The 24,865-nt window shown below is 41.9% G+C and overlaps 2 protein-coding genes and 1 long non-coding RNA gene across 6 annotated transcripts in view; 2 read left to right on the forward strand and 1 right to left on the reverse strand.

Annotated features, from left to right (window-relative positions):
- The window catches only part of LOC129211560 (netrin-4-like), a 54,046-nt gene extending 43,077 nt beyond the window's left edge, over positions 1-10,969 (reverse strand). For 2 of the 3 annotated variants that reach the window (XR_008578863.1, XM_054838840.1), the window contains exons 1-2: positions 9,848-10,969; positions 2,439-2,980 (exon numbers count right to left, since the gene is read on the reverse strand). Coding sequence is in view for 2 of the 3 variants with exons in the window: in XM_054838840.1 (XP_054694815.1) it covers positions 2,439-2,980; positions 9,848-9,914 (609 nt within the window). In the remaining variant the exon portion in view is untranslated. The remainder of the gene's footprint in view (positions 1-2,438; positions 2,981-9,847) is intronic. The other variant, XM_054838839.1, reaches the window with a different exon arrangement.
- Positions 10,970-11,111: 142 nt separating this feature from the next.
- LOC129211561 (uncharacterized) lies at positions 11,112-12,704 on the forward strand. 2 transcript variants are annotated; one of them, XR_008578864.1, is made up of 3 exons: positions 11,112-11,280; positions 11,623-11,760; positions 12,535-12,704. It is a non-coding gene; the product is annotated as an uncharacterized LOC129211561 (long non-coding RNA). The 2 variants fall into 2 exon arrangements; XR_008578865.1 differs by having other exon boundaries at positions 12,572-12,673.
- A 690-nt stretch (positions 12,705-13,394) lies between these two features.
- Positions 13,395-24,865, forward strand: part of UROC1 (urocanate hydratase 1) — a 43,291-nt gene continuing 31,820 nt past the window's right edge. Inside the window, exons 1-4 of the mRNA XM_054837624.1 lie at positions 13,395-13,688; positions 20,428-20,558; positions 23,275-23,368; positions 24,471-24,530. Of these exons, the coding sequence (XP_054693599.1) occupies positions 13,563-13,688; positions 20,428-20,558; positions 23,275-23,368; positions 24,471-24,530 (411 nt within the window). The 5' untranslated portion in view covers positions 13,395-13,562. The remainder of the gene's footprint in view (positions 13,689-20,427; positions 20,559-23,274; positions 23,369-24,470; positions 24,531-24,865) is intronic.

Consider the following 24,865-nt stretch of genomic DNA (forward strand, 5'->3'; position numbering starts at 1 on the left):
ATCATTTCAGAAATGTTGTCAGCTTGTGATGTGAGCTCCTCAGCAATCCAAGGCTTAGCCAGAATCAGTAATTGGATAGGTCAGGGTGGAGGGGAAAAAGCAGCAGAGAAGACTGCAGAAAGTAGTAGTGGGGATTCCATCAGCTTCCTTCCAAGTCAGTTGTGAGTCAGTGCTTGAGGGGATGCCCTGCTGACATTTGTGACATCTTTAAAATAAGGTGTAAAATTGCAGTTCTGAGGTACGTTGGCAAAGCTCCTGTGAGACTTGTAGTAAGAGTAGCAGTGTCACTCAGGCAAATCTGATCAGGTGTCACTTAAAATAACTACACTCTGCCTTCCTTTATTTTCATTCACAAAAGAATCTGCTGCATCATATTGCTGACCTGAAAAGCCTGATGCTTTTGCACCCTTGCCATAGTGACATTTCATGGGTTGATTAAGAGATCTCTGTAAAGTCTGTTTGGACCTTCAGAATCCTTTGGGGTTAATGTGCTGTGAAATAGTATTTGTCTTGTTCTCTGTTAAGTCGCCATACATATGCCTGTGTGCTGCTTTAAAGCTTCAGCTCTCTGTCCTGTGGAGGAAGTGACCTCTGTATGTATTCAATTCAGGTAACAGTTCATGAAAATATTTGGTATCTGCAAGGGTATGACCTGTAAATATATGACTGTATTGTTTTCTATCTGCTACCACAGTGTAGATTGATTAAGCATACACATTTTCAGTGTAGTTGCTGCCCAAGTTGACAGAATCATTTTGATATTTGTAATACAAAGACTTGTGTTGGATGAATGTTTTATTATCTGATTTTCTGCCATCCACTTGTCAGATTTGTTGTAGCAGCAACACATGGTCTTAATGATATTCCCCAAGGTTAAGTAAGCACAAAAGTCAACATAGTGCAGGGCAATGGGGGATACTATACTAGAGAAGGAAGAGTTGTTTTGCATTTAAAGCCAAGGCATTTTCCTCAGACCCTATATTCTGTTCCTTACTCAACCAGAATTGTCCTGTTTTACCACAAAACACTTCACCTTTTTGTGCTGCTCTTTCCCTGTCTGTGAAATGGCAACAGGACCCCTGTATGTGTGCTGAAGATCATTCAATGGATCTTGCAAAGTACTTCCAGATTTTTGATTGGAAGGCACACAAGAGTGGAAAACTGTATTAGTTGCCTAGATTCTGTATTGACGTGGCAAACTGTAATCTCTCTACAGAAGACATTTGGATGTATTTGACTTAAATGTATCATGATAACTGACCAGCAGAATTACTACTCCAGGAACAAGACAGTTTCGTAGTCAGATGATCTGCTCCAGATTTCCAGTATGCAGATATTTTCCAGCCTGTTGTGCAAAGATGAACTCAGTCTCTCCTTACTGCTGTTCCCCTTCCTCAAGTATAGTACACTAGTTTATTTTCTCTCAAGTGCATTCTGAAGTGCACTGCTGAAACCACTGTGGGTTTTGAAGCCTATCTGGACCATTCACCTCACTCCTGAGCTTAATTTGCAGCAAAGTATTACTGCCAAACCTGCCAAGACAGGGAAACCAAGAGCATTGTGACTTCTCTAAGGAAGAGAGAAGAAAGTGAAAGGACTCCAGCCTCTGTCGTGACTATAGGAATGTCTTATAATCTCCCTTTGTGCCTCTCCTCTATAAAATGATACCAATGATATTTACCATCTTTCCCATCTAAACTGTTTCAAGATTGATGAATGAAAAGGGTTATAACTAAGTATCTGATTACTAAGCAGTTGTTAATGTTGTCAGAGGAATTTATCAGAGCAATTGTACATTTGTTTTAAAAGAAAGCCTTCTGCATATGTTTAACAGCACATCAGAACGTTCACACCAAGGGAGGTCCTTTTCCCACTGCTGACTACCAAAACTTGGCTGCTCACTTCCACTTCCTGTTTCTAAACAGTTTCATTTCTGGAGCCCACAGCCTGATACAACCAGAGGGGTCACCCACAGCAAGAAAAGTTATATTAAACTTATGGGAAGGATGTATTTAAAAGTCATCCAATCATCTAGGACTTTTTATATGGTGAAGAAAAAGAAAGACCATGCAGTTCATGTCATCCTAAAGTAGGAAAACAATTTGGATAAATCAGACTCTACAAATGTGTATTTCCCTACTTCTATTTTGTTGGAATTCTAGTTCAGTTATTGGCATCTGCAATGTAAAATTAGGCAATGTTAATCCTATCCTGTGCAATTCTCATAAAAGAAATTTGTTAAAGCATTTCCATACATTTTCATCGGTATATAATTTCTCTTCTTCTTCCCCTTTATTTTCTTAACACAAAGCCTTTGGGGATGGGATATCTTTCTTAATTTATATGCACAGTATCTCTTTGAGCACATACTCTCTGATTTTCAGCCAGTCTTCAGTTGTTTGACATTAAACTTAGTCCAAACCTCAGTTATTGCTTACCTCTCCTCTGGTGCAGGGCACTGCATCTGAATACCTGGAAGTGCACATGGAGCCCTCCTCAATGACATCATCCTGGAGCCCAAAAGTCGCTGTACAGTTGACAGAGAAATACTTGTAGGGCCTCCAAGTCTGCCCATAGTCCTGGGATCTTTCCAACACCATCGCAGCTGGGCGAGGTGATTTGAACACAGCAATGACATGGGTCAGGTAGAATTCTGTTTCAAAGTCCAGTCTGATTTCTTCCCTGTGTACCCCTTGGGCAGACTGCCACCAGGAGATGGGGTTTGCAAAGAAATCGTCTGTCATGTCAGCAGGGAGATGGGAGTTATCAGGCTGGTTGGCATTACATTTGGTGCAGCGAGGATGCCCGCAGCCATGGGAGACCTGATGGAGGAGATTCTGGTCTGGGTAGAAGCAGTACAGTTCTGTACTGTTCTGGCCACACGTAGTGAGAGTGACTGGTGTCCTCCCTGTTGCAAGGTTTCCCACCGGAGGGTTGCAAGAACGGCCATTACAACGGAAGGCTCGTAGCCTCGTGGGATCTGAAAGACAGGCAAAAGAAACACAACTAAGTCTAATTTTGTCTAATAGTTCTCAGGCTGTAACACAGGTGAACATGCAAATGTTTGGAGTTCTCATCTGGGGATTGACATCCAAGAGGACTCCTTCTAAGGAAAGCTACTTCATCTTTTCACACAAAGTTTGGAGGGAGTTTCTAAATAAATGTAGCCCTTGTTTTTGGTGCCTAACTCAGAAACTGAGGTCTTTCAAAAACTCATGCTTATGGCGCTTAATTTTGATCTCTGTTGAAAATGCAGTTGTGTTGGTCTATTGAATTTTATGTTTAACCACAGAAATCTTGTGTTTTCTTATTTTCAATCTACTAAAGCTCTGTATGTGAGGACTGAATCTATTCTATGCATTTATTTTCACTGTTACCAGAAAGCAAAGTCAAACTGTACTATACACTCTAGATACATTAAGAAAAGACATGATTCCTGCCTAACAAATTACAGACACAAATTACACATACAAACACATAAAGAAAGCATATATTTCTGTAGTTATGCATTACTGGCATAATTTTGAGGTGTGTTGAGTTTCTGCTGCTCCTATTGAGATCAGTTGGAGTTGTTAATACTTAGCAGAACTGAAAATCAAGTCTTTCTGTTTAAATACCTTGACGTGGAGGCAGACGACTATATTCTGTTTGCCAAGTTTGCAAACACTGGCAAATTTTTGTTATCTTCAATGCATGTATCTACTTATTTCTAAATTAAGAAAAGGTAGGGATAACTATTGTTTGGCAATCAGTAGTGTCTTGTGACACTGGAATTGAAGATCATTCCAAAATCTTATTAGCATACTGGAGAAAACTGCTTTTCTAATGACATACAGTGTCTTCTTTCCAATTTAACAGCCTAGAAGGAGTTAAAGACTGACCTTGCAAGGTCATAAATCTAATCCAAGAGGTCACAAGTCAGATGACTAGATGTAAGTCCTACAGGAAATGACCCTTCCAATGAAACATAGGATGACTGTAAACTCTGGGTAATCTAGGAGCAATTCAAAGGTCAGCTATTAGTTCAACATTCTAGGTCAAATTTTAAAATCCCTACTTGGTTTATATTCAGCCTTTCCTCAGGCAAAATTAGTTTTAAAATCAAGTTAGGTCAATAAAAAGACTGTCTAATTCAGCCTTATAAAAATATTCAAATTGTAAATGTAGTTGGATGAACCTCTTTCCAAAAGGAATGTTTAAGATGAAAAAATGTGTCTAGCATGCATGGTTTTGCCTCTGAGTTGCTTCTGTCCTTAGTTCCTTAGTGACATTTCTGCACAGGCCAGAAGAGAAAGGTCAGAGGTGGACGTTGTTTTGGAAAACACTTCATGCATTTTGCTTCCTAGGATTAGGACACGAAACAAAGTTGCTGTGTGTCCACTGAATCCCATTGACCAATGGTGTGCATAAGGTAGCCTTAAACTTCAGATAGCAAGGAAGTAGATCGTCCAAAAATACTCTTGACTACTCTTAGAAACAGGTGGAAGTCACTTTCAAAGGAACTTGGACTTAATGTGTGTTTGCCTTACAGGCATTGTAAGCAGCAGCCTCAAAGAAAGAGGGGGTCTCTGGAGACACAGTAGGTTTCTTCCTGATGGAGGTTGTCTTCCACCAGTGGCTGGAATGGGCTGGCCAAGATTTTTTTTAATATCCCAGTGAAGTCCTAGGAAATTGGCAGAGCTTAGAGGGCAGCAGTGCCTGAATTACATGTGCACCTAATAGTCCTCAGATCAAAGGAATGAAAGCTGCCCCTCCTCAGTCCCACCACCACTCCCTGTGCCAGCACAGAGATGAATTTTCATGAGAGAGCAGGAGTTGCAGAAGACAGCTGGAGAGGAAAGGAGAGAAGATGGGGATGTTTGTCTCTATCGGTTCTGTTCTTTGCTCCCTAACTTCAACAGAGCAGGTGATTCTTAGCACTACTGGTAATCCTCCACCAAGCCCTCACACTATCCTGACTGCTTGATGAACATTTCCATGTATTTTCTTTCTGATTATGAACTTCTTATTCCATCTGAGCCTAGTGCAGTTACAGGGGAACACCAGGAGCTTCAGAGATTTTATCTGGGAGGTTCCTTGCAATTTCTCTGAGTCTTTTTGTCAGGTTTCCACAAAAGTTGTGTAGAGCTTCCTCCTTTTTGCGTAGCATCTGAAATTCCAAATTTTTGTCTGCTCTGGAGGGTGAATTTCACTGAGTCATGCAGAATTCTTGAAATAAAGATAAATCTATCCTTGCAGGTCAGCAAAAATATAATGAACTATAACTGCATGCCTCAAGAATGTCTTTGCAAGTGGCATTTACGTTCACGTTCATGTCCAAGCTGTTACGTAAAAATTACTGGAAATAAGGAAAGCACAGCAATTTCTGTGTTTAAAGTAGATTGGATATTAACTGATTTTGCTCAGTGCTGCAGAAAGGTGTCATCTTTGCCTCCAGAAGAATTTAAGTGGAACTGGTTTTACGACTGAGCTTTGACTGGTCTTACAACTGAGCTTTGAACAAGCATTAGGTCTAAGAGTCAGGTTACTTAGTTTTGATTAAGAATGAGTCCATGTTACAAATGCTATTGGATTATGGATAAATACACCATGTAATTAAAAGAAAGTCCATCTCCGTTGGTGGATCACACCACTGAAGCTTTCATAGAGGAAATGGCGTGCTGGAGTTCTAAATTTAGGGAGTTACATAGAGGAAGCTTTGCAGACAAGAATATGAGAAAGTAAAAAAGGAAACATTTTTTAAAGGGAATGGCTTCTTTTTATATTTCCCATAAATGGGCTATTAGTCTTGTATTAAGTTTTTCAGCTGCTTTTATCTGAACCTGGAAAAGGAAGAAAAACATGGTTGTTCTCCTGAACAACATTCACAAGAAGGTTTATCTGCTCTGCCTGCTAATGCAGCCACATCAATAAACAGTTCCTGTCTAAACTGCTGTGTCATTAGGAAAATGGGAGAAGAACAAAGTGCAAATTAGCAGAAGGGAGTTTGAGAGGAGAGAGATTGGAAAACAGAATCTGCAGTCGATTAAAAGCTTTGCATTTAAAGAAATCAATTGGCAGAACATTGCTTGGCCACAAGGATAGCACAGCCTGTCCATCACTCACTGATTCTGTGGAAACAACGTGAAATGTTGAATCTGGACAGCGAGGGGGGACCGCTGCAGAAGAGAAAGAGCAGCCAGGCGAACAAACAACTTACCCAACTGCCAGGAGGACTCATTGAATAATTCATAAAGAACTAAACAGTTTGATTGTGCATGAGCACTGCATATTGCTATGAAGTTGATTAGCTTTTACTCCATGGAGGATGGCTTGGCTCCATAAATGGTATGATTAATTTATTTGTTTGTTTTCTGGTCCCTCAGAGCTGTGCCACAAAGTGGCAGGTCAATGGCACATGCCTGGCACATGTTATAACGATGGTGTTATCCAATGATTAGGGAATCATACAGTTCAAGGGAGGTCATACTATTGATATTCCTGGGACACCATTTGAAGCAGAGATCTCCTACTTCAGAACTTTGTAATGCAACAGAACATTATAGACATTAACTAAAAACAGGTTCCATTTTTTTAAGGGTTTTTTTTCACCCTCCATTGGATACTTGACAGAAGAAAGGTCATATGGCAACTCAGTCAAAGCCTGCTGATGTGACAGGAAAGATACCTAATATTTTCTGAGTGATTTGAATTGGAGTTTTTATTTCTTTTCCATATGCAAATTTGTGATTTTGTGTGTTTTCAAGTCTCCTACAGTAAGACAAGAGAGTGAACTTCACAGTTCTGAGCAACAGGTAAACACTAAAACCTTTGGGCATCTTCTGCTATGTTTTTGATGGAGCAGTTTCAGCATGTATGTCCAACCTGGATTGCACTTGTTCTATATCTGTTTAACTTTTTTCTTAATAATCAAAAACTTTTAAATGTTCTTTGAAAGCTAACCACTCTGGGGATGTGAGTTGCTCAAGTTTTTATTAATCAGACCTAGAACTTTACTCCTTAGTGCTGGTTACAAGAGAAGTGCTATACAACCCTTTGGTTTGTGTGGGGCCAAGTTTGGCAAGTCTTCATCCATTTATGAGTAGCCTGATGTATTTCTGCACTAAAATATTCCTGATAACTGGAGCTAATGATCCAGCCTTCATAAATACTCAGGTGAAGTTCTGAATATGCTACGAAATCAAGCTGCCTCCATGACCTGAGGCATGGACAGAAGAGTAAGATCCCAGGTCTGGGCTCTCTTCCATTGCGGCCAGTTGCAGTCTGCCTGCCCGCACTCCTTCTGGAGCAACAGTGAGCTCCAACACCTACAGCTTCATTTGCAGATGAGCTGAATAACCCCAGACCAGAAGAAACCAAACCCTGCTGATAATCAGGTCCTGCAATTGATTTTAAGCTTGGGGCTAGAAATGGCCAGTTTTGACCAGATCACGCCCCCCTTTGGAGGGCTGCCGAGAGGAGAGCTGGCCCAGGCACTGTTCCCCAGGGTGCTGCTCGGCTGGGCAGGTCCGGGGCTGAAGCAAGAGCCCAAGCTGTTGTTAGTCCCATTAACTGTCCCAATATTCAAGGGTTTTCAGACCATTGCAGAGTTTTGGGGGGGAATAACACTCTTCACCTGCCTAAGACTAGAGGAAGGATCACCCAGATGTCACATCTCATGATATAAAACCTAGATGACTCCTCCAGCAAAACCACTAAGTTTTTTTTCCCTTGGCATTGCATCTAAAGATCTAAGGAGCCAGTCTTGACAACCCTGACTGTCTTCTCTGCACAGAGATGGCAGAAGACAAATATTGTACTCCCCACAAATATTGTGCTCCTCACAAATATTGTACTCCCCACAAATATTGTACTCCATGTACTCCCCACACAACTGCCCCATCCATTTGTTTCACTTCTGACCAGGAGGGACCAACTATAGGGCTGAAAAAGTTTACTGTATAGGCTACTAAAGTATGTCAAAAGCATACTTCTCTGTACACCTCTCTGCTCAGGAAAAGGCTGAGACTTCTAAATCATTTTACACAAATGGGCTAAGCACTGTCCGAACCAGCCTTAGTCTGAGCAGTACTGACCCTGCCTGTAACAGGACCTGTAAAGGTTCAAGGTTAATTCAAGATTTTTATATTGCTTCTAGGGGGGAAAACAAACAAACAAACAAAAAACCAAACACAAAAAACCCCATCAAATAAACAAACACCACCACCACCCCCAAAAAAAATGAACAGGTAACCCTTGTGCTTTCATAGGCTGATGGTTTGTGCAACCTTTTGACCAAGCAATGTATATTAATTTAAAGTGACATTGAATCCTTAGTGTCATCACCTTCAATATCCAATTATTTTGCTGTTATTCACTGTGTCCTACACCATTATTCTGAGTGTGTTTAGCTCCATTCAGAACAGACTCCCTCCCCTCAAATTCATTTTTCCAAGCCGTCAGCTGTGGGCTGCATTTCCTTGAAGATTCATTTTCACTTTGTGAATTGAATGCAGAGCAAATTTAGGGTAGTTTATAACAAGCTTTCTGCAACAGTATCAGCAACTTTACAAGACATCTCTGTAACCCTTCTGTGCTGTGTGTCAACATACATATCCTATAGGGAGAGTCCTAGCACGGGAAACTAGTGAATGCCCAAGACAGTAAGAGGACTAAGGTACATGTCCTCCTTCCACTCATTTCCTGTCATGTTGTGATAGGCAGCCTTTTTCCAAATGAGTCATTGGATACTATGACAGGATTGTAAATTTATGAGCTGTTTTCAGTTTTTAAGAAAATATCTCTTGCAGTTAGGAAATCTGATGTCTATGTTATCAGAAAGGTTCTAGCTAGGGAATGATCTGAGCTGAAGCCACCAGATCTGCCTTTGACTTTACTGGAGCATGCAGGGTAGCTGTTCCTGTCCTAATACTCTGAGCACACAGGTGAAATTTAAACCACTGCTACGCTTTCCTGTACAGAAAGAGAGATCCCAAGCCAGTATCTCAAAGGAAAAGTCACCAAGGATGTATTGTTGTTTTAGCAATAATTATTTTTATTTTTCTGACCTGATCTGCATAATTCATCTCTTTTAAATTTAAAGATGTATTAAACCATCACAGGAAAAAAAAATCTGCTTTGGTTCCTTTCCCTTAAGGAATTTATCTCCATCATAATCCAAGTATTTTTAGGACCCTATGTAAATACCATTACAGCTGTATCATTTCTATATATGCTTATTTGTACACCCACCTATACACACACAACTAATCAACTCATCTTTCTGTCCTAATCCATTTTTCCTCTAATTCTAATTTAATCTTGTCCACTGCATGTTAAATATTAATTCAGGGAATACACTGAATGAATGGACTGTCTTGCATAAATAGTAATTCCTAAACAGTGTCTCTGACTTTTAATGATGCAAAATGAAGTTAACAGACAGTAATTCAGATTCCTACAGTGAAGCTGTCCAAGGATGTTGTTTCACTCTTGTCCTGCTACGAAGGCAGTGTTTCATCCTCAAAACAAATACCCCAGCTTATCTCAATCCATCTACCTCTTTCTTTCTCTCTTACCTTTCTTTCATTCACAAAAATAATACACTTTTTTCTTTTAAGGAGGTATAAAACTGTACATCCTATTATAAGTCTTTAGGAGGACACTGAGCTATAAAGCTGTGTATTGCAGGGAATAAGAAGCATTTGTATATACTGACTAACCCAGATTCCTTGTAATAATCCAATCTAAAATAAAGATGTTGACATGCATTTTTTTTAACAAACAGATCTGATTTCTATTCCCTTTTCCCTTGCTAAACTTAGGATGAATGGTTTCATGAATGACAATATTGATATATTTTGCTTACCTGCTTCCCCATGGCCAGAAATAAAATATTCCAAGAACACAATCAGCATGATGCCTTTATGCTGCATGGCTGTCAGTAAAATATCTGTCCTCAGTGAAGCAAAAAGAGCTGCAGTAATCTACAGGTTTGGTGCTTGCATGGCTTCTCTGTATTTTCTTTCTTTCTTTCTGCTCACCTTCCTCTCAGTGTAGGGGTCAAGGCTGCTGTCTCATTCTTCTTGTTGTCATTTGGGTCCAGAGGTGGGTTGGTTTTTTTTCAGGGCTCAGATGCCTTCTGGGTGTCACCCATACATTGCTTCCAATAAATAAATAAATAACAAGGATTTTCTGTGTCTTCACCCCTCTCCATGCAGCGGGCCAGGGACATTCACATCCCTGAGGCAGCCCCTTGAATGCACCATCGAAAGCTGATGCGATGCAGAGAGCTCTGTTCTGTCCGGTCCTTTGCAGTTCTTTGGATGCTATTTCGAAACTTTCATTTCTACTTGTTTTCGGTAGAGCTTCGTTTTGGCTTTGCCTGGGTTCCCCCTGGCAACCTTCCCTACCCCCTCGCACCTCCCGCAGCCTCCTGCTAACCGGGGTAGCGATGGGGTCTGGGCAGCGTGAACCCTGCTTTGTTAGGAGGTCTACCCCAGTACCTTCTTTCCCTTTGCTCCCTGCAGCAGAGGGTCATAAGAAGAACAGAGTTGGCTTTTCTCCCTGAGAGATGATGAGAAGCAAGTGCTTTCTTGGCTCTTCTTTTTATTTTTTTTTTTTAAATTTTATTTCCCTCCTCCCTTCGCTGTCACGGAAGCCACTTCTCCCCCACTTCCAAAGGATTTGCTTCACACAGCGAGCACCAGGGGATAAGAGTAAAAAACAAACCCAACGCCAGCTCGCCGGTGCCGGTGCCCGGGAAATCCCTTCCCGTCTCTGCTGCTGGACCGCGGCTTCTGGCCGCGATTTAGGGGCTGCGGTTCACGGGGAGGGGCAGCAGGGCAGGCTGGGGCAGGGGGCTGCTCTCCTGGGGTGGAGGTGCAATGCGCAGCGCCCAGGCGAAAGGGGAAAAAAAAGGGGGGGGGGGGGGGCTGGAGGATCCTTCCTCCCTCCTGCTACAGCAAGGCTTAGGGCTGGGGGTTTCCTTCCCTCCCGAGGGCTGGTTAGTTATCGTCAAGTTTTGTCTCTGCCTCCCTCTCAGCCCCTAGCACATCTCTCAGTCCTAACTGGGCAGTTCTCCTCTCTGGTCCTGTCTGGCTGCAAAGGGGATTATTATAACATGTGATCTTCTTCCTGTTCTTTATATGTGCCTTTTTTTTTTTCTTTTTTTTTTTTTTTTTTCCCCAGGGTGGAGGAGGAGGATGGGTCGGTTCCGCACCTCCTCGTCGGCTGGGCTGGTCCTTGTTGAGCTCAGATGCAGGCGTTGTTTTCCAGCCGCATCGTCTCCTCCAGCAGCCGGTGCGTGCGTCTGCTTGTGTGTTTACGCGTGCGTGTGCGTGTGCGTGTGTGTGCGTGTGTGTGTGTGTGTGTGTGCAGGGCGGGGGCAGCCTGCGCAGCCCGGCTGGTGCCTGCTGTCCCTGCAGCACCCTCTGCCAGGCCGCCCGGCACATGACACCTGCCCTGCAGCGGGGCACTGCCCGGCGCCCCGGGACGCAGCCCCCGCCCAGGCACCCCACAGGGCAGCCCCAGGGCGGGGGGATGGGGGGGAGGCTTTGGGGTTTGGTTTAGGTATGGCTCACACCGTGTACAAACGGGCGCATGCATCTTTTTCTTTTTTTTTTTTTTTTTTTTTCCCCATAGTCACAGACATGAGCTGGGGTGAGCCAGGCAGCGAGGGGACTTGTGACTTCCCGGAGAGGCTGGGGTGTCTGCTCTGGCACCACCAACACACATGGGTGCCCCAACACTGGGCATGACCCTGAAGTCAGATTTGCTCAGGTAACCCCAACACAAAGCTCCCAGGGACCCAGAGAGGCTCCAGCATGTAGTGACCGGGGGATGAAAGTGCTCAGCCCTACAAATAATTTTAATTCAGGGAGTGAGTTCCCCCCACCCAGCTTCATTCTCTCTTTCTTCAGCTTTTATGACGGTGTAACACGGTTAACTTCTGCTTGATGCCACCAAGGGAAGCAGGTCTGATGGGAGTCCAAATGTAGATGAGGTTATTCTTGTGCCCATGTGTGTGCAGGATCAGACCTTAGAGGGATTTGGAGAATGTGGGTCATACAAAGAAGAATAAGGAAAGATTTATTTCCCTTTGGGGTGGGAATGTTTATGTAAGGCAGGGTTATTTAACTAGGTTTTGGGGTAGAATTTTCTGACCTTAGCCTTGTTTTCCTTTTTCATATGTTTTTAATAAGAAAACCAAATAGAAAATTTTAAAATCAGAAGGAGGCTTTTTCCTCTCCTTTTGTCTTTGCCTTTTGTTTGAAAACAGCTAAAATACTGTATAATTACAAAACAAAATTATCCTTCCATAAATGTCAGTTAGTATCCTTCAGAGGGTTTGAGTCTGCTGTGCGCTCAGCTCCCCTGGGATGTTCTGAGTTCTTTCAACTCAAGCATCTTCTGTGGGAGCTGGGGATGTGCAGTACGTCCTAGAGCTAAAGCCAATGTGACATTAATGAGATGCTGTCATTTAATAATTGTGCTTTGTTGTCATAGTTTGTTGATTGCTGCCTTTGTGGGAAAATGCAGTATTTTTTTTCCTAGGTTTTAGGCTCATTCCTACCTGAAATGTTTCTCCCAGTTAATTTCACCAGGCTTAAATTGTGGCACTTGAGAAAATTCCGTGGCCATGAGTTGTAGTTCCATGGGTGTAATAAAGGTCAAGAAACTCCTGTATAATTTAAAGAACAGCTCAAAATGGAGAGCAAAGTTCATGTTGCACTGTAAGTGGAAAATCAAAGTTAAGTATATTCATTTACCTATGATGTCTGGATGGCAGTACCATTAAGACTTTCTAGCTGTTGTTCACTGTAGTGTATACAAATGACTTAGAACTGAAAGCCTTAATTCTTCCTCCCAATTATTGCCTGTCTTGAGAAAACCATTACCAGTGCTAATGAGTACATTTCCAGTTAAATACTACTAAAATCCATTCATGCCTGTGAGCTAAGAGGAGCTAACACCTAAGGGGGATATTTTTCCGTTATCATTGACAATTGCTGTTGTCTAGAAGACAAATTGATGAGATCAGAGGAACAGGCCATACCTAGAGGTGTCAAACAGAGAACACCCATCTTAGCTGAACAGTGCGTATGAAGTGACATGAATAATAATGATTAACTTTAGTCAGTTCCTAAATTATAGAAATGTAAATGCACAATCCTTGAGGTCTCAGGCAAGGTTCATGCTCCAGACCATAACTCTCACTAGGACATTGGGGGAATCAGATGATTTGGAAAGTGACTGAGTTTGCTCTAGTGGCTTAGCACAGCACCAGCTTACAAAGCACCCAGAGAATAAACAGCAAAACTGTGAATCATTCATTTTGGGGGAGGAGGGAAGAGCCAATGGCATGGCACAGAGGGGGGAGGTGTGTCACCTGTGCCGTCTGCCCTCTCTGCTTGACAGGCCTGTCTGCAAAAGCCAGAGGACAGGCTGTCCTCTTCGAGATCACCCCAGAGTGGTGGTGCATCTCAATTGCTTAACATCTTGCTTGCCTGCACCCTTTGTTCCCCATTTCTTATACCTCTCTGGTTTGCCTTGTCTTTTCTCCTCGTATTTCCTCAGCAGCTATGACCAGCCTGAAGGAAATCTGTCGTGGCCTTCCTCTAAACCCTTTGCCTGAAAACAGAGGTCGAAGGAAAGGAATACCCCATGCACCCGTGAGAACCCCTAATCTCACTGCTCAGGAGAAAAAGGTAACATGGGGTTTCACAGGGCCTCGCTTCTCTTCCTTTCAGATAAATGCAGCTCGGGGCAGCAGACCTGATTGCCTCAAATGCTTTTCTGAGTGTGCACCTAACTTTACGGCAAATGTATTTCCTTGGTGTTATAATTTCAGTGGGTAATGGCACAAAGTACTGGAAACTCTTCTGCTTGCTTCCTTTCTTCCTCCCCCAGAGATAAGCAGGGTGATAGGAGGGATATTTGCTGCACACCAGCTTCTGTGACTTTAAATGGCTAAGTAAGAGGCATTAGACTTCAATGCTGTCAATCCAGCATTGTTCCTTGGAGATGAAATTATGAATGCTGTTGCAAAAACACTGCATATTTATGGGAGTGAAAGCTAACCTCTCAAATATAATAAACATCAAGTGTGGTGAACCAACATCACGGTACAAGCTACACATCTGTATATTTGCATAAAAGATCCAAAGATAATTTATTTTAACCAGCAGTCTGAAGTGTCCTGGAATTTAGGCAAGTTTGTAGGGAGTTGAGTTAATTATTTGTCTTTAGTTGTGTAATTCTTTTCCTGTCTTTTTTTGTTTGAATAGTCTACGTGCATACTAAAGTAATCATTGCATTATTTCATGTTAGAGATTTAAAAAAAATCATCAGCAGAAAGTAATGGTCAATGAGTGGACATCCTTAGGAATTTGTGTTGGAGAGGATAAGGTGGGTTCCTTAGTTTGAAAGTCTGTGCTTCATCACATGTAACATCACTTATAATGTGACATTCTGGTCAGAACACAGAAGTTCCTTCCCCACTAACAAGTTGCACACAACTTCCTTGCCTTTGTGGGAGTTCCCCACTGGCATCAGCAGCCAAATTCTTTCAAACTCCACTTCCACAAGCAGAGGAGAGCCTAGTCAAAGGGTAGAAAGAGGAACAGCTGTGAAATATCCAAAGAGGATATACTTCAATGTCAGGAACATTGACAGCTGAGGCGTCCTGTCTGTGCCTGGGACAGCTCAGACACATGGAAGCGTGGCTACTAGGTGTGCAGAAGGGGGCTGTGGTGTGTGGTGATGGCTGTGAGATAAAGGAGCAGGGAGTGAGTTTCACTGGATGTCAGAACATCGCCCAAAATCTCCGGTTTATCCCTTGCCTTTGCTAAATCAATTTCCCTATGAGAAATCTGCCATAGCATGAAGGATCCCATGTTGCAGGAGAGAAGATGGTATCTTCCAAAAGGATGCCAAACCTTACTCTCTACCTGGGGAGAGAAAGGTAATGACAAAGTCCTCACTTCCTGTATAGAAACTGGAATAGTTTCCTCCCTCCTTTAAGTGTTGCAGGGAGATGGCAGTAGACTGATTTTCTGGTCCCAGTCTACTGTCTAACATCCTACCCTCATCTCTCCCTCTTATCTACCACATGTGGTAAGTGGTCATGCTAGTTGGGTGTTTTATTAGACTGTTAAAGATTTTAAAGCTTTCTTTCCAATTTATTTTACTCTGAATCTTCCACCTTAAACTCTTAACAGAGTTAGAGGCTCAGCTGGTATTTATTTTATATCTGAAAGATCAAATCTGTTTTTTTAAGAGGTGTTCCGTGCTTACAAAAGCATGTAGACAGACAACTATAGTTTTTCTGTCTACAAGGTGGTTTTTAAGTTTTGAGACAAGCTTCCAGATTTTGTTGGCAGTGAGTAATGCTGAGCATATTGCAAGGCTTGTCTTTATGTATGACACTGTGTTCATTTTCTAATTGAAGTATTCAGGGGAAGCTTTGACAGAAGTGAAGTTAATAATGCTCTGCTAATTTCCTCAGGACTTGTCCTTCCCTTCATATGCCTTCATTCCAGTTTTAACCCTTTCTACAATAATAAACCTTAGCATTGCCAATGTTTTATTTTCCTCAGCCTCCTTTTGTGGTTATAATAGAAATCCTCTAAGTGAGATTTATAAAGTTCTGTGTGTTTGGGGGCTTGCTAAAGAGGTATATGATTCTTCCTATCATACCAGCTTTAATCTTCTTGAATAAATCAAGCCATTTCTCAGGACTGATTCTGTTTATATGTTTCCTGAGTTCTGTTCCTTTGGTATTCTTTGCCTGAGGCCTGAAACAGCCACATCCTCTCTCTTTCTCTCCACAGCTAAGGAAACCCTAGCTTTCTGTTTGTCAGCATCTGTATCTTAATGTAAATATGCTACAAAGAAACTACTCCTAAAATCTTATGCATGGTGTGTCCTTTGTGGCATGAGGATGTTGCATGCTCAATCTCATTGACATGCCAGTAAAGCTGGAGTAACTTGGGAAGAATGTGCACGTCTCAGTGTTGCTCAGAATCAGAAAAAAAATGGTACGTCTTCATCCATGCAGCAGTTCCTTTACATATCTTAGAGCCAAATCACGTTACAGTCTTCCTGCTACCCTAGCATGATCATCTGTCACCCGATTGCAGTATCACTTCTGTCTGTCATAGGGCCCTGAGGTCAGTAATGGGCCTTGATGACCTTGACAAGCCTCATCTGACATCTCCACCCACGCCCTCTGCCCATAGGCTTAGGGGCGCCATTTAAGCTCAGGCCTGGGAGTTCAATCTCAGTTATGTTGGAGATGTGTCTGTCTCTAGTTCTGTCAGTGTATCCCAGTGCCCAGCCATGGATCTCATTGATCTGGTCTCCAACCTGTGAGCTGACTTGCCACTATGAACCTTCCTGATGATTTCTGGGCCCTGTCTCTCTGTGGTAACCGCCACCAGACCTGATTCTGACTTGCATTCCTGGCTCGGCCCCAGACCTGCACATCACCATGGTCTTGCCTGATGACCTGAACTCCTGGTGGAACCTGGCTATCATCCCTGGGATGCCCTGCTCGCCTCTCAGGTACTATGAGGCTGGACCCTGGCTGGTGAGGTGCCTGTCTTGCTGGCTGTGTTACTCTGACTCCATATCCCTCATGGAGCAGCTGGGTCTTGCTGCCTCATGACATCCTAGTACAAAGAGCTGAAAACCAGAGCCTGTGAAGTTGCATAGCACCTGAAGTTCTTGTTGAACTTTCTGGAAAAGCAGCAGGACATTTGAACTTAATGGTTGCTCTGCGCATCCAGAAATGAGGCCACTTTTAAGAGTTTATATGTGGATTGGGAAGGCCAACTTGTTCCCTCCTGTTTTGGAACATCTGGATAATAAAGAACTTGGTTAAACTTGCACAGCCTGTAGGGTGTTTATAGCCATGGCCGGTCTGAAATTGCCATGTTTACTTCCCAACTGAGCTGATCTAAACTGGGACCTGTCAGGAAGAAATACATGAAACAATAATCTTACTTTTACAGTTGCTGTTTAGAGAATAGTGCCACCAAAGATTCTGGGCCTGGATATCATCAGGCAGAAGATGAAGGTGGGAGGCAAGCAACATCTCAACTGGAAAGGGGGCAGAACTAAAAATGAAACTGTTGTAGAGTAAGGTAGTCACTTCTCATGCTTCCCTTCCCCTCAGTAAACAGGGAGACTGCAAATGTTAGTGTTTGAGAGGCTCAAGATCCTTAAATTGGAAGTCCTGATGATCTTGTTAGAAAATGGAAATGAATGACATCCCTTCTGAAGAGGCACTGGCTATTCAAAAAACACCAATTAACAAAGAGGCTGGTATACGTGAATTCTCAAGAGAATCCCCCAGAAAAGATACTTACAGCTGATTGATTGGAGCAGGATTTCATGGGTTCTTTTGACTGCATTTTGTTGACATTGAGAGATCTGAATCTTGATTAAATAGCAGCAGGATCATGTTTTACTGTATAAATGCCAGTGAATACAAAAAAAGACACCCTACTAGTGACTATAGCTTAAACACAAGAATCAAATGTTAGATCCAGCTGACAGACCTAAGAGGAAAACTTTGCATTTGATGCTTGCATTGCACTGAACCGAATCAGTAACTCGGCAAATTCAGAGCAGGTTTTTCAAAACAGCCTATGAGGCTCAGCAGTCTAAGTGCAATTGATTTTTTGATTATTTTTTTTAAGACACCAGTGAACTCTGGACCTGTTTTTTCAGATGTGCTGAGCACGTGCAGCTTAAGCTTCTGTCAGTGGAAGTTATGAACAGGAAGAACAGCTAAATATCAAATGCACAATGTCTACTATTCAGAATGCAATGTGTCAGTTATAGGTAAATCAGTCCTACTTAAAGGTCAGAATAATGTTTTATATGGTGCTTTAATGAAATGTAAGGAATAATGACCTTGTATTGCCTTTCCACAAAAGCATGATGATCAGCCTATTTGAATTTGCTCCTTGAGTGCCTTTCTTAGGTTATTCAGTTTATGACTCAATCATGAATATGCAAAATTCTTCCTGATGAACATGGCAATTGTGCTTTCATAAAGCAGTCAGGCTTCATCTAAGCAATTTTAAGTGCCCCACGTCTCCTATTGAGAGACTGTTTCAGAATCTCTTATATTTAAATTCTTCTGATTTCAAGACTACATTTTTATGGCTAATTCACAGCTATTTATTCCTCTTCCACATTTCCCTGAAGCTCCTTCTTGCTTTGACATTTATCCTGCAGTAAGACAGCAATCGAATGTCACCTTTGTTCAGTTAAGCTAAACAAGCCACAGTCTTAGTCCTCTTTTATAAGATCTGCTCTCTATTGTCTGTGAAACCAAGGCATCCTTCCCACCCTTCGTGTAACATCCAAGTTCATGATTCATTAATGTTTGCATCATCAAAATTCAAGCTTCTGCTAATGCGTAACATTAATAGGATAGAGGCTCAGTCTAAGTGAATTTATTTGAAAATCCGAACAGATTTTGCTTGCTTGTATTTTTAGGGCAAAGGAAAATATTTGCCTATCAGCTTCATTGTAATACAAATAATATATTGATCAAAGACTGGGTGATCCTTGCCAGACTGGAAGCAAAACGCTCATCCTTATAGTTCTCTGTAGTTCTCATAGGCAGCCAAAATGCCAAATGAATCAATGTTTTCCTCTTGATTTTGTTGTTGTAAAAGGTGTAGGTGATTTTTATTCTTACTTTAGAAATTTCTTAGATCTAAAAGCCACTGTGATGGCTGCTTGACGTTGGGATTGACTTTGAAAATCCCTGTATATTTTGTCATGGTGTGGATATAGCTGGGATTTTTGTGTTTATTAATAAGATGCCCATGAAAAATGACTACTTATATAACTGAAGAAGAATAAGGTGGTATTTGAAGATGGAATTTGCATTTTATCACCTGGTAAATAGGTTTCCCCCCTGTGTGGAACAGCAAATTTAATTTGTAGGGTTTTACTGGTCTGGTCCTCAGCTGGTGTAAATCAGTATAGCTTCACTGATCTGAAAGGGTCTGACTTGTATGCCTGTTCAGTAGTAAGTATGCCAACAAAAGCCTCTCTTAGTATGGGACATTTTTAGATTTAGAACTATTATTCTTTCAGTGTGCTCTAAGGTATGAGACCAATCTGCTCCGATGAAGGGGCTGGAGAGCGCTAGCCGTAAGAGCCAGACCATAGTCATGTTGAATGAGGAGGTTTATTACTGAGCTGAGGGCTTCATAGAGCTTTTCAGGACTTCTTACCAGGATGGATGGTGATGATACCTAGACTGGATGGTTCTAGATGCCCACCCCTTCAATTTCTCCAGAAAATACTTGCTTCCATAACTCTTTGAAGTGCCAACAGCAGGTGTCACAAATGTGGGGTATCCTTGCTATACTCAGCCCTCTCCAAAACTGGGCTTTCCTGGTTGTTTTGTAGACTGTAACAAGATTTGGAAGCAAGCTTTATGCCTTCCATAGCCAATAAAAATCAGCCTAATGAAGATGTGAAATTCCATATGATTTGTGAATCTCTTCGACTAAAAGTCATTTGGATAGTGTCACCATTTGTCAGGGAACTTACAAGATCTTTTAGTGTGAAATTGGCTTTTTAAAGATTACAAAATCTTTCCTCTTGTTATGGTTTTAATCAGTTGGAACAAGGAATACAGAGACATGACTTAATAGACTGTTACTAAAGATAGTGATTTATTTATGGTTTCTTTCATCTAAAAGCACATACTGTACTTTGCAAACCATGGGTAATGTGTTTGAAGGCAATAGGGAGTATAAGCCACGTAGTATCATCTGCAGAATTTAATTCAGTGCTTTGTAATCACTTTAGCTAATTTGGAAGTGATACATGTAGCATCAGTAAAATAATGTAAACCACCACCCTCTGCAATACATTATGATGCTAAATGTAGTGAATCTTTAATAAAACTTAGCCCAAGAACATCTTAATCTGAGAGTATGTCACATAACTCAGGGCTAAGATCCCTTTTTTGAATGGAAATACGGTAGGGTGTTCAGTGTCTCTAGGAGTTCAGGGTCTCAAGTCTAAGGATTTCTGAACAATGTTTTCCTTGGTAGTTCAGTGCCCCCTAGCATTGTGAGAGGGAATTCGTCCATGCCTGATATCAATAGGATTGAGCACTACTTAACAAATCTCCAGGGTCTGTCCATGTGGATTTGGGGGTGGTGGTGGAAAGGGGATGGGTAGTTGCATACAGCAATTGAATCTACAAGAAAAGATGCAGGTGGAAACACTTCAACAGGGAACCAAGAATGGAGCTCCCCTGCTGTGAGCTTGGCCTTTTAAATATATCATCCTTGTGATAGCTTAGGCAGGCTTCCAGCTGAGTCTGATTAAAGTTCAGGGCCACCCACTTACCTCCATTTCTCTTTTACCTCGATTTTTGTCTCGATTTTTTGTTTTTTTTGGCAGCTGGCTTTGCGCAATGCCTTGCGTTATTTCCCACCTGAAATACAAAAGAAGCTGGCACTGGAATTTGCTGAAGAACTCAGGCTGTATGGCCATATTTATATGTACAGATTTTTTCCAGATATTGAGATGAGGTAAGGATGGGATGGTTCACATTGCATTTCATTGCTATTTGCTTTACCAGCTTTCACTTGTGGAACTGACCTTTAAATAGTAGCATTGCTTTGTTCTAATTTACCTCTTGTAGAAGTCATGACATAACATGTTAATTAAGTGCATCATCTGAATAAATGGAATGATCTGTGTGTCATTAGATAGCAGTGGTTTCATTTCTAATGAGTGATACTGTATGTTTTGGGATGCTGTTCTCTAAAGCTGCATAACAGCAATCCCTTACCTCCAGCTTTCATCCTGTTCTCTGTCCTCATGAAAGTCCCATGGGACTTGTAGGAAGACAGCGTGCAACCGTCTGGATAGGCTGTGGCAGGGCCAGGACAGTCTCGCTGCTGGAAAGCTCAGCACCACTCAACACAGGGAAGGAATTGTGTAAGGTTGTGTGCTTGGTAATGCCAGCTTTACCACACAGAGATATCCCAAATGCTCTGCCCCATTGCAAGTCTTAGTTTCTAAGGGTCAGTCATGACTCAGAGACCTCTAATTGCAACCTGGACAGAAAACTTGCAATAGTCCTGATCTGCTGCAAGTCAAGTTTCAATTGAACCAAAAGGTAAGATCAGATGAGTGGATGGCCTGGGACCTGCTATGAGTGGGTGGTGGTTTCCCGGTTCCACAGAGAAGGTTTTCTGGGCTTAAAAGAAAGACAGTACATTTTTCCATTGCTGGAATCTGTATCTGACCCTGGTTTGTAATATGCTGTGCCTGTTGATCTTGGAGCATCACTTCATTCTAGGGCTGATGGGGCTAAAGTTTGTGAAGCAGAACAGTTTTGGAGAGGGCTGCCAGGGGCTAGCAGCTTTTTTTTTAGACTGATTGATTCTTTTTTGCATCCAGCAGGGGCCTGGTTAATATCTATACAGAAATCTGAATAAAGCAAGCAACTAGAAAGCACTCTGATTTCCACAGACATCCACAGTTCTGTGCTGTCCATACTAGTCTGGGGTCAGCTCTTGCAGAATTCAACTAAGGGGAAGACAACTGGAAGACTGTCTGAAAGATTTTGCAGAGCTGGACTTCAGAGGGCCCTAGTCCCAGACTACAGATGAGGACACCTTCCAAGTAGGCTTGGATGAGACAGTCCACCAGTCTGTTTCTATTGCTGGCATCAGTGACTCTGATAGCTTCAAATATTTTTTTTCTTTGTGACCATTTCACTGGTCACTCTTTCTAATAGACTCTTACAGTCTCAGATTAAGAAAATGCCTTTGTTCTTTTTAGTCTGATAGTATTTGATTTTTTTTTTTGTTCTGTGTGTCCCAGGGAGCACAGTTCAACTTGGTTCTGTTCCATTTAACACCCATGTTCTCAGGCTTAGCTGATATCTGAACTTTGGGGTTTTTATATTCTGAGAAATATTAGGTGGAAATATCTCCTCTTGATGAATTGATATCATTCTACAGAAATCCTGGGGTTTTTAATCACATCAAGCTTAGAAAAGCAGAAAACACTAATAAAGTATTGTGGAAAAGCTCAAATGCTTTCCTTCCTGCTTTGGCAATGACTACAAGGCATTTGTTTTAGTATCCTGATGTAAAAAGTTAGGATAAAGTGCATATGATCATGGGAGGAGCCCATTCGCTAAATCTGTAGAATATGCATTCCAGACCTTGGCTCATGAGCTGGTCAGTGGAAGTCCAATGTTTTTTTTGTATTGGCCCTCTTTAGCCTAACCTTTTCAGTGTAAATGTCTTCCCTGCACAAAGCAAGTGTCCAGCCACTGAAGATCGATAGTCCAATAAAAGGAAGATCATTTAGAAACTATGTCAAATGATCCTATCTACCTTCAGGAATTTCCAGCATTTGTAATGGTGTTGCCTATAGAAAGGGAAAGAGCAAAATTCTTGATCAGTCGTTATACTTCCTTTTGGTATCATACCTTAGAGGCCTCAGCACAATTGTACTGAGAACTGTGCAAACACAGCAGAGGAACTGTCCCTGCCATGAAGAGCTACAGTATGAATCTAGGACTAGAAGTTTTAGAGCAATTTGATATGATGAACAGATGGTGAAGGAGAAGATAACAGTGAGATGATCGCAGCAGTTGGCACTGAAGCACATTAGTGCTAGGAAGCCTGACTCAGAATACCTTTGTGAGGGTTTTCCATACCTCACCTCTCAACTTTCTGGATGAAATGATCCTCATTCAGTAAAAAGGCCCATATTTCTCTGAACTAGTTCAGTTTTTGAGAGCTTCTTTGTGACTGAAATTCAGGCTGGGTGTTTTTTCTTAGATAGCATCTTAAATAACAAGGGCTGATGAGCCTGAAGGCAACTTCCACTGATGCAGTTTTCCTTGGCATTGTGGGACTTTAGCAGCTTGGCCCAGCATCTGCATTACAGAGGCCAGTTCCAGCATCCCAAAAATAATCCAGTTAAAAAGCAATGAGAGCTCTTGGCCACTGTATTTATAACCAATTGTGATCAACTGATTCAGCAAATTATAAGCTGAATACAATTTTTTTTTGCTTAGTTCTGATAACAGTTAAAACCTGATTTGTGTGTTAAGACACATATGTCATTTCAGATCTGCGCTTTCTCCTTTTTTTCTTCCCACCTGAATAAAACCTTGCAACTCAAATGAATGTGTTGGCATGCAGGATATCTGTGCGGTATGTTGTTGTGGTTGCCCTTGTGAGTTAGAGTGTCTCTAAATTTTTGTGACTACCATTTCAGAGCGTATCCCATAGGAGAATATCCTTGCAAGACCAAATCAGCTGCTGCCATTATGTTGATGATCATGAATAATCTGGATCCGTCAGTGGCTCAGGTAAGGTGCAGTGAAAATAAGGAAGCTGGATTGATAGGGCAGCAGCAAATCTGCAAGTTATTTTCTGTATGTGCTGTCACATAAGAACTGAAGATTTTAGGCATGTAGGTAAAAATAATCCTTGTGTAGATGATTCTCCTTCAATGGAGTGAATAGAATTTTAATTGTTCATAGGCCTTTTGCTGGTACTGTGCTCCAAGGTATATGCCAGCCCCTGTATGCGTAGAGCTGCTGCTGTGTGTTAGCTAAGCAGGCCAAGTTCAGTGGTGTCAAGGCGGCCTCCTTACGGGTTGATGTGCTGGAGTGCCCGTTTCTACAAGGCCAAGCCTGCAAGAGACTAAAGGTGATTCTATTCTTTTCTTGTGGTTATGTTTTGATTCCTGGGATTTGAGGTCTTTTATATTAAGTTCTTTAGTTTCCTGCTTTGTGCAGTTCTTAATTCTGGTCCTAATGCAGACCTCTGAGGCTTCCTACAACACCAACAAGGCTTGTGCCAGTTCCTGCCATGTGCAGGAGCTTGGTCGCTGTCTGTGAGATAGGTAGAGCTCAGCTCTTAGTACAGTGCTTCTACAACTTATGTTGAAAAATTAGTGCTGGTTCTTCCTGTATGTTTGAAAGCTCGTCCCTCAAGGACAGACTTCCTAGAGGATTACAGGACCACAGTCCATCCTAACAAGCACTACCCAGTGTAATGCACCTTTTTGCAAAGGGAAGGGGAGAGGCCATGCAACTATGCCCTGCCAGTGGTAGACTCTTCCAGCTGTAAATGCCAGTGGCAACCAGACTGTAAGCTCGCCCAGCCCCTCTCTAAGGGAGTTTATTGGGATGTCTGTCTGATACAGAAACTGCAATCAAGGAATCACTTTGTAGCATTCTGCATCCAAAATGGCATTGTAACAATAACAAACACCTCATTTTGAAAAAGAATTTTTTTCTTAAATTATCACTTTTGTGATAGTATTTTCTGATTTCAAGAATATAGATTGTTGATGCAATAAGCTCTAGAAAAGACTTATTACTGAAATTAAAAAGATAGCTTGGAGATACAGTGAAACATTTCAGAAAACTGCTTGCCTTATTATTGTTAAATTGCCTTTTTCAGTTTCCCCAGGAGCTTGTCACTTATGGAGGAAATGGGCAGGTCTTCAGCAATTGGGCACAGGTAGGACATTGCTGCCTTTGCAACTTGGTTCACAAAGCCAGTTTCACCCTCCCCCACGCACATTCTGCTTCGGCAGTTTGTGATAATTCTTGGCAGTCGTTGTCTCAAAATACTCCAGGACATCCTGTCTGGATAGAGGAATGCTCAGTTATGAACTGCATAGATGGGGAGAGCTTTATTTAGTAAGGAGAGCACAGACAGCCGAATAGAAATGCTAAACATAATACCATAAACATACCAAGTTGTATGATGATGTAAAGACCAGTTCTTCATCTTTCTCTGATGCATTTGTATGTGCCTGTGTATTTTGTAGAGTTAATTTTAGCGTCAAAATG

The sequence above is a fragment of the Grus americana genome, chromosome 11 (genome assembly GCF_028858705.1).
Source record: "Grus americana isolate bGruAme1 chromosome 11, bGruAme1.mat, whole genome shotgun sequence".
Classification (NCBI taxonomy): domain Eukaryota; kingdom Metazoa; phylum Chordata; class Aves; order Gruiformes; family Gruidae; genus Grus; species Grus americana.